Source organism: Rutidosis leptorrhynchoides, chromosome 2 (genome assembly GCF_046630445.1).
Source record: "Rutidosis leptorrhynchoides isolate AG116_Rl617_1_P2 chromosome 2, CSIRO_AGI_Rlap_v1, whole genome shotgun sequence".
NCBI lineage: Eukaryota > Viridiplantae > Streptophyta > Magnoliopsida > Asterales > Asteraceae > Rutidosis > Rutidosis leptorrhynchoides.
In genome coordinates, this window is record NC_092334.1 from 114,798,967 (window position 1) to 114,808,663 (window position 9,697).

Below are 9,697 nucleotides of genomic sequence, written 5' to 3' on the forward strand. Positions count from 1 at the left end.
CGATTCAAAAGGCATTACTTAAAATAGTTTATAGCAGTTTAAATCTAGTATTAAATTAAGACGCTTAATCTAAAAAAGTTACTACAACTGTTATTATAGGAAAAAGATGTTTGTCTTACTAATATCATAATATACTTTTTATCTGTACCTTTGAAAATAAAAGATTCTGCCATGTGACTGTTACCAAAGTTGCAACAAAAATGGACAATGTGTTAAAGTTCTACAGAAAACCTACACTTGTCTTTCTCGCTATAAACCATCAAAATAAAGTGGTTCATAGATATAGTACTACTACCCTTTTTCTATTTTGGTTCAACTAGTTGGCTACTATAAAGCATCTTGAAACAATTGAAACAACTAGTTGGCTACTATAAAGCATCGTTTTTCATATATATTATTATAAATATAAATATAAATATAAATAATAATAAATAAATAAATTATAAGTATGACTATATATATTTACAAATTATATAGTACAATGAATATTGATATATAGTAAAAAACGTCATGATATTTATAAAGTTGACAGATATTTTACGTTCACCAAAATATTAAATTTGAGATAACATAATAAGTCAAAATAAACAAAATCTTTGTAATGTCAAAATAGGTCAGATAATTTTGCACCACCCAAATATCATTTGTGATTAGTCTTCAATTTTTTATTTACCAAAAATATCAGTTAAGATTATGAATTGAACATTCTATAAAATAATATCCTCTAATTAGTATACGTATAGTGAGTGATTTAAGTTATGCATTATAGTAATACAATTTATATAAACAAATGCTTATTGCCTCATTTTAACCTAGCATGCAATAGTATTTCTAGATAGTACTTGTTTTAATTTACAGCATAAAGAGTTTTCTTTCCTTTTCTTTGTCTATTATTTTTTGTTTCTTTAAAGTGGTTCAAGATGCCCATTATGAACAACTGTAATACTAAAAAACATTGAAGCATTGATAGCTTTCAGGGATCTTCAATATCAAGAACCAACAAAATGGAAAATTGGGGTCAGTGTTCATCACTAAAAACAAATTTAAAAGCAAAAGTGAAACAGAAAATGAACTTTGAGCACACCATATATATAAATATGGTGTATATAGTTCATCTCTTTATATCCAAACCACTAGCTACCTAGCTAACCTTGCCATGGAATTTGGTTTTGATTGTGGTTCGGATTCATTTGATCCATGTGATCATCAAGATTAGCCATATTCATAAAATGGTGATGATCATTAGGATTTGGAAATCCTCTAAGACCCAAAAAATCTCTCGTTAATTCATCGTTTCCACCGTCTTTTCGCTTGTGTAACATCGATTCGTTCGAAGGTGAAAAAAGTTGTTGTTGGTACCCATTGTGATCTTTCTTTGATGAATTTAGCATGTCATTGAAGATTTCTTGAATGTTGGTGGACCCCACATTGGTAGAAGTTAAAGAATGTGGTTGTTGAAGTAGATGGTCCATGCAAGTAGTGGTCATATTACCAAAATTACCACTGCTTGTTTCTAACATCACATGAGGATTATTATGATCACTTGATGACAAATTGACTAGGGCAGATGGATTGTGATGGTTATGAAGAGATGACAGTGAAGGTGCACACATGTGATCATGCTGAAGGTTCTGGTGGGACCCATTTAAAGGTTCAGAGTTGCTCATGGTTGCACCCATTTGAGCTGCTTTTTGTAGCAAAGCAGTTGCAGACATGAGAGAAGAATTAGGTGAAGGAAGATGAGTAGTACTATAATTAGGGTTAGGGTTTTGTTGTTTTTGTTGATTATGATGATGGTCTAACCATGATGGTAATTGATGATTATGATGTGGACTACTTGACCCAATGTTGAAGCTAAGTTGTGGGTGTTGGAAGAGATGTTGTGGTTCGGTTTTGAGCGGGAAATTGATCGGTAAATGTAGCGGAAGATGGTTTAAAGATGACGATGAAGATCTTCCTGTTTCTTCTGCTAATGCATCACAAAAGGCTCTATGAGTGATGAAGCTGTCCCTCCTAAAGTAAAAATAAAGCAAAAAGATTAATATAATAGTGAACATTCTAAATAATCATGACACCTTTTGATGTGCAAAAAAACCATCACAATGTTAACTTTAGTGTAGTTTTATGTGTAAAAGGTAGTAGTCAACTAATAATGTTTACATAAATTTTTTATTTTTCTTTTTTTTCTGCCTAAAATTAGCGATTACTAAGATCGAAAAGGGTAAACAATTTAAACCAACTTAAAAAACTAGCTAACTTAAACCGAGCATAAACGAAATAATCATATCATAATTAAGGTAGTGAAAACATTTACTCACATGCCAAACAGTGGTTACAAATCATATTATACTTATGATTAATAGTTAACCTTTATATCTACATCTATTTTAATTAATTTGGAACACAATATGTTTAGGGTGATGATTCGTACACTACCAATTTTTAGCCGTACACAACCAGACATGCTTTACAGTGTTGTACAGTACAACATCATAATGCATGTTTGGTGGTGTACGGCTAAAAACTGGTGGTGTACGGATCACTCCCCATATGTTTAGTATGAAATTTATGCTAGACAGCTCACATGCATATAGTCTTGTCACCCCAATAATAAATTTACATGTAAGCAATATGGATATGACTAAACACAAGAGACTTGTTCATATTCTTGCATGTCATGAAAAGTATATATGATAAAAACATTGAACTAAAATGAAGCATGCTTATATAATAGATAATAGAGTATAACCTGATTTATTATTTATGGTGTACTGTTCCACTTGTGAAGCTCTTGATATATTATTTTGTTCAACTGTTACTACTACTATACATTTTGTCTTAATTTAGTGATGCAAATGTGCAATTACCTTGAAAATAGGGTACCGCAATCGCATCGATATTCTCGTGTGCCACAGATTTTGGAATGAGCTTTCCAATCGGACTGAACCGCGTAACGCTTTGAACACTTGTCACATTTCCATTTTTTCTCACCATGTTTTCTTGAAAAATGTTTCTTGATACCAGTAAGATCACCAAGTGCTCTTGATGGCTCATGATGAACACAACTAGGTTCTGGGCACACATACACCTTTTTCTTAACAACCTCAAGTTTTGATTTTTGCTTAAGTTTCCATGGTAAGTTATGTCCTCTTCTATGTAACTGAAGATTTTGGTCTCTTTGAAACCCTTTGTTGCAAATCTCACATAGAAATCTGTTTGTTGCCATAAGTGATTTTGGTGACAAAGCTATCACCTCAGCTTCCGGATCTTTTTCAATTCCAAATAAAGAAAGTTTACATTTTTTGTAACAATATCATCAATTCAATCCAAGAAAAATGAAACCCATATTACTATTAATTAATCTTTTTAAAAGATTGGAACTTTTTTCCCAAACTAGTGCTAGTTCATCTCCAATTATATTATGTGATCTAATGCATTTCACAGAATGTTTTTCATTACTATCCTACGCCGTTTTACTAGTTTTGAAAAAACATGGTGTGAAATACATTAGTTCTCATAATAATACGAGATAAAAATCACTAGCTAGTTTGACTAAAAAAAAATCATGAATTTATGTAGGTATGTATGTATAGTATGTATGCACTAGCTAGAGTGTAGTATGTACTCCTATATTATACTACAGTATGTGTATACAAGAAGTGGTTAAAAAAAGAAAGTTTGATTAATAAAAGATTTGGTAGATAAAATAAAATTTACCTGGATTGCCTGGAAGATTCCTCTTTTTCTTGTTTGATTGAATTTGGTTGTTGGTAGTGATTGGCACAGAACCAAAGGACTGGTGTATCTGTGGTGGTGGGTACATAGTACCAATTTCATTCCTGTTGCTTGATGAAGATAGGCTTATTGCTTCATTTGATGCAGATGTTATATTTGACATATTGTCATCTAAAAAGATGCCTCCTTTCATATCTCTTATTACTTGTTATATATATCTAGCTACCTTATTCTTTTATATATTTGTTCTTTGTGTTGTTTTTAATTATGATACTATTAGAGCTAGCTAGCTAGATTAAGTAACTAATAACAGACAGATGATCAACTTTTTGCTTCTTCAAAAACCCATGTCATACACATAGATCTGAAAAACAAGAAAACCCTAAAGCAAGAAGAAAAGAACAAGAAACAAATGATTAGAAGACTTTTTTTTTTTTTTTTTTTTTTACCTTTACATGAGTTATTATCTAGGTAGGTTAATAATTCATAGAATAAGTTAGTTGTAACTAAAAATTAAAAGTGAAAAAAGCTCAAACCTGACAGTTATCCAAACTTGTTCTCCAAAAGAGTTTAATAGGCAACTAACTCTTGAAGATGATATATTCAACACAAGAATCCACACACTTGAGTACAAAGATATAAAACCAAAACAAAAGACAACTAATCAACTCAATTCGTACAACACAAAAATTAAGAAAATAAAAGTTGAAGAAGGAAGAGAGTATGAGAGAGACTTATATTGATATGTGGATGAGAATTATTATTATTATTATTATTATTATTATTATTATTATTATTATTATTATTCAGAAATTATTTTATAAAAAAAAAATGAATAGAAATGGGCCTAGCTCCAACCCATCAAAAAAATGGAACCAAAAAGGCAACATGAGGAAGAGGGCAGAGGTGCAATGTTTGTTTCTGACGTTACAAAACTTTGTCCTATTCTTTGTTTTCTTGTAAAATTGCAGAAATAATATTACCAGGCCACTTGCATTATTGATTTTGCTTTTAGGAGTATTTACTAATCTCTTATACACGAAATTACTACTATGTTTTTCCCTTTATACATATATGTAAATATATATATATATATATATATATATATATATATATATATATATATATATATATATATATATATATATATATATATATACGTCTTTTAACTTTTCATCACTAGCTAGCTCTCATCGATCACCAGCTTTTTAATTAATTTACTTAAAAGATTGGCAGAAAACACTACTGTAAACTACTTTTGTTGATCATATCATTATGTTTGACGAAATATTAATAAATTTACGTTGACACTTTTGAAGTAAATATCTTTGTAAAGAAAGAGTTTGAAACGGTCAACGAAATATCCTAGTTATTCTGTTATTCTACGAGTTAAAGCAAAACTCATTTTACCCTCATCTTTAAACAATGGACTAATAAAAACTTTGGCTAGGATTACAATTTTTGGATGGAAACAAACCATGATTATAAAGTTGACTAGCTTTGTAAATTTGTTACTAGCTTACGGTTCAGTTTGTGTAAAATTCAACAAGTATATATTCGCCCTGTTAACATACTATAGACATCACCATACGAGTCACTCGTTATGAGAAATTAATATATAGTAGGCCTTAAATTATTAAGTGCTATTATGTGTGTATTTTGAGTTTCTAGAGTTCTCACATTAAAAAAGGTCTTACTGGATCCTCTCCCTATATGTATATATATATATATATATATATATATATATATATATATATATATATATATATATATATATATATATATATATGGAGAGGATCCAGTAAGACCTTTTTTAGTGTGAGAACTCTAGAAACTCTAAATACACTCCAAATACACTGAAATTCGAGTAAAAAAGTGGCGGACGAGCAAAAGAAAAGGAAATTCGAGCAAAAAATTTGGCGGCCGAACAAAAATCAAAACACGGACGAACAAAAACTTCATGGTCGAGCAATTTTTCGAGTTGTGAAAATGTAGAACACAACTGGTATAACAGAAAAATGTAGAACATGTTCGAATTTTCAAAAAAAATTTCAAATTGGACCTGATTTTCATATAATTATAATTTTGTAGAACATAAATAAGTTCAAATTTCTCCAAATTAGTTCGAATTTCACCATTTTTGTTCGAATTTCATACGTTCTACATAAAAATCAATATTTTTTTTATTTAGCCCGGTTTAGAGTTTATGGTTTATGGTTTTTGGTTTGGGTTTTGGGTTTACGGAGTAAGCCCAAAATTCAAAACTCTAAACTCTAAACTCTAAACTCTAAACCGTTCGTGTAAAAAACTCATTCTAAACCCTAAACCTTAAAATCTAAACCCTAAACTCTAAAATCTAAACCCTAAATATAAACCGTAAATCTAAACCCTAAACTCAATTTGATAAAAAAAAAATGGTGTAGAACAGGTGTAGAACAAGTGTAGAACAGCATGTTCTACATGCTGTTCTACATAAAATGTAGAACCAAGCCTAAAGCATCAAAATGAAAAATTGTTCGACCAACTCCATTTTTGTTCGGCCGCCAAATTTTTTTGCTCGACTATGTGGTTCTCACGGTACTCAATCAAAAAAAGTTCTCATTTGATCTCTCTACTATATATATATATATATATATATATATATATATATATATATATATATATATATATATATATATATATATATATATATATATATATATATATATATATATATATTCCACTGAAACTTGGCTTGAGTGGTATGAGGGTGAGATCTAACTTGGGTACTCTCAACCCAAGTTCGATTCTCACTCCAAGCAGATGGTTTTCAACATTTGATAATACTGTCAACATCAATGCAGTTTGAGAAGTTCTATTAGGGGTTTGAAAACTTTTGATGGTACTGCCAACATCATCGCGAATTGAGTTTCCTCTTAACGCGTGTGTGGATGACAAATGAGAGCATTCGATATTATCGACATCGCCGTTCACACACACACACACACACACATATATTAATACTAGATAGACAAATATTTACCACCTAGACCAACATATATTAAATTATGACCTTATGGGTTAAATTTTATTTGACACTCCATCATATATTAATTTTAATTGAAATTATTTATATAATAAAGTATTAAAACGTAGTTATTATTAAAACGTAGTTGTAAATGAGAACACACACGGTGGTGCTGACGTCAAATGAGGGGTTTTTTGAGGTTATGTCGCTGATATGGTAATGATGGAGAAAGGAGAGCTGTAATGGAGAATGTTGTTGGGGAAGGTTGTTTGTAATGGAGAATGTTGTAGGGGAAGATTGTTGAAGATTTTAAGTGATGTGGTAACATTTAACAGGAAGTTAGGGTAAGAAGTTGTTAAAAAAGTAAGAAAAATATTAAATAATGAAAAATGCCTCAAACGAGCTCGGACATTCGATGACAAACATCTCATATATGTTTTTTTCCCCTAAACGTCCCACTATAGGCGTCTTTGAGCGTTTGTAGTGCCAACTCAGGGCGGGTACGGAGAGGAACGCCCCATTATTCATGGTCTAATAACAATATAACACTCAATTAATAGTCTCTTACTGCCTTGATTTAGAGAGAGAATTGGTACTAATGGTGTGTTAGTTTACCTCTTAATTAAATGGTTCAGCGTTCAGTGCTGATGCTGAACCATGCAAGATTTAGCGCGTTTATTTCTGACCTATGAATGACATATGATGCTGAATAGTTCAGCATTTAGTGTTGAACCATTCAGAGTTGATACTCTCTTAAAATATTAAGCGCCTAAATTTTCTTTTATATATCCTCCTCAAATATCGAGAATATTTAACAAACAAGGGGTTAGTAAAATCCGTGGCTAAAACTATCCAGACATCAAACCGCATGGTTGTGATCACCATGTTTTCCATTCTACCTGTCAGCTTTGTATTGCGACATAAGCGCTCAATGTTTTAGATGATTTGGTAACATCCATGATGCATTTCATGCATCCAGCTTACTGAAGATGCCTGTAAGGCTAAAAACATCATCTTTCCTTTTGTGGGTATATATTCAGATGACTTATTCATGTTAACAAGAAACGAAATCAACTTGTTGATCTTAAGGTCAAGGGACTTAATTAATGGCATATACCTATTCTTACTTTTATACGCCCAAGTACCTTTCAAGGTAAATAGCTCACTTCTGAGCCCACAAGTCTCTCGGAACTTCGATACGCTCCTTCTTCTTTAAATTCGATACCGTTGTTGGTCCCTCCTCAAAATTTCGAGACGAAATTTTCTTTAACAGGTGGGTAATGTAACGACCCGACTTTTTCGACTTATATTTTTTTGTGCTCAATACTTTTATGAAACTGCGTACTGTGTTTGATTATATTCTGGGATCTTATTTCATGTTGATTACTTTCGTTTATATTTTAGAACGTGTTATTAAGTACGTAGTTACTTACTTTGATCCTCGAATTCTTTTATGACCATTAGTGTCACTTGACGTTTAGAACGAGCTATGTATTTTGGTACACGTTTAACTTTTGTCATAATTGAAATATTATGACTACGTAAAACTAGTTGTTATTTTCTAATGACAATTACTTGACTTATTGGTTGCTTAATTACGCTTAGTAATTTACTAATGCACACTAGTTAGTCATATTGGACTTCCTACCTTATTGGATTTAAGCCCACCCTACTCTAGCTAATGGACTTTTAAGTTAGCCCAATTTTAATGGAATTATGACCCATTAAGAAATAGGACAAAAACCCATTAAGAGGAGCCAACATACTAGCATTTTTGTTAACCATTACTAAACATGTTGCATGGGATCCTAACAATAAGCAACACCTTTAGACCACCACCATGCAAAAAGCAAAAGTTGTCTCCCCTTTTGTCCCCCATTACCCACGGCCTAACCACCACCATTGCCACTATAAATAGCACACTTCATTCTTCATTTCAAACTTGATCTCATTCTCATTTTACACACACTTGCTCTCTAATTTTCTATCTAGTCTTTCTCACACTAAAAATGGTAAGTTTTAAATTTTCTTCTTCTTCTTCCCTTCATAAACACGACATCATCATCATCATCATCATCATCATCATGAGATCAAGCTTTTTAGCTTTTTGATCTTGTTATATCTTGTAGATTCAAACTTTGATTTGATTCCTTCAAGAACATGAAAGATTCAAGCTTTTTAGCTTTGAATCTTCATTACTTTGTTGGATCTAAGTTTTGAAGCTTAAGATCACTTTATTTTGTTAAAAGATCAAAACTTGTAATTATGATCTTCATGTAACTTGTAGATCTAGCTTTTTTCTTTAAGGATCTTCAAGAACATTAAAGATCCAAGCTTTCTAGCTTAGGGTTTCATTATTTTGTTGAAGATCTAAGCTTTTTAGTTTATGATCTCATTACTTTTACTAGATCTTAGCTTTCTAGCTCATGGTCTCATTAATCTTGTAAAGATCCAAGCTTTCAAGCTTAGGGTTTCTTAACACTTGAGATCTAAGTTATTATTGTAGATCTCACTTACTTGGAACCTTTTTATGATTTTTATGGTGATAAAAATCAATTCTTCATCATCTCATATGATGAAGATGCATAAACTTGTATCAAAAGGACAAAGGTTGATGTTCAAAACTTGTAAAAAGTTAGCTTCTATTTTTAGTTGTGTGTTGATGGTTAAAACTTGTTCATAATGATGTTAAAACATCAAAGAGTTGTACACTTGAAGCTTATACGCATCAAGGATGAGAACCGTGATGAGCATCAAGCACCAAGAAACCCACCGGAGCACTTGTTTTCTGTTTTTCGGGGTCTGATCAGACTCTTGGGACTTCTGTAAAGTTGATTTTTAGAGATTTCGGTTCGATTAGATGACTTTTCGATTAAGACTCACCTAAATCCGATATACGTTTTAGGATTTATAGCCTTCCGAAAATCATTACGCCTTTGTAACGACGTGTTGAAA

General features: G+C 31.4%; 1 protein-coding gene across 2 annotated transcripts; it reads right to left on the reverse strand.

The window, feature by feature from the left end:
* Positions 1–967: 967 nt before the first annotated feature.
* LOC139891315 (protein indeterminate-domain 12-like) lies at positions 968–4,419 on the reverse strand. Of its 2 annotated transcripts, XM_071874269.1 has the most exons (4): positions 4,272–4,419; positions 3,718–4,117; positions 2,868–3,267; positions 968–2,013 (listed from the first exon to the last, which is right to left on the reverse strand). In XM_071874269.1, the coding sequence occupies exons 2-4, from the start codon at positions 3,926–3,928 to the stop codon at positions 1,146–1,148; spliced, it is 1,479 nt and encodes a 492-aa protein (XP_071730370.1). In that variant the 5' UTR covers positions 3,929–4,117; positions 4,272–4,419; the 3' UTR covers positions 968–1,145. The 2 variants fall into 2 exon arrangements, with proteins under 2 accessions (XP_071730370.1, XP_071730372.1); XM_071874271.1 differs by having other exon boundaries at positions 3,718–4,419.
* Positions 4,420–9,697: the final 5,278 nt, after the last annotated feature.

Coding starts and splice junctions, on each gene's coding strand:
- LOC139891315 (XM_071874269.1), bottom strand. CDS start 3,928: ATGAAAGGAGGCATCTTTTTAGATGACAATATGTCAAATATAACATCT. Junction 3,268..3,717: donor GAATCTTCCAGGCAATCCAG/GTAAATTTTATT, acceptor GAATTGAAAAAG/ATCCGGAAGCTGAGGTGATA. Junction 2,014..2,867: donor TGCGGTACCCTATTTTCAAG/GTAATTGCACAT, acceptor TTTTTACTTTAG/GAGGGACAGCTTCATCACTC.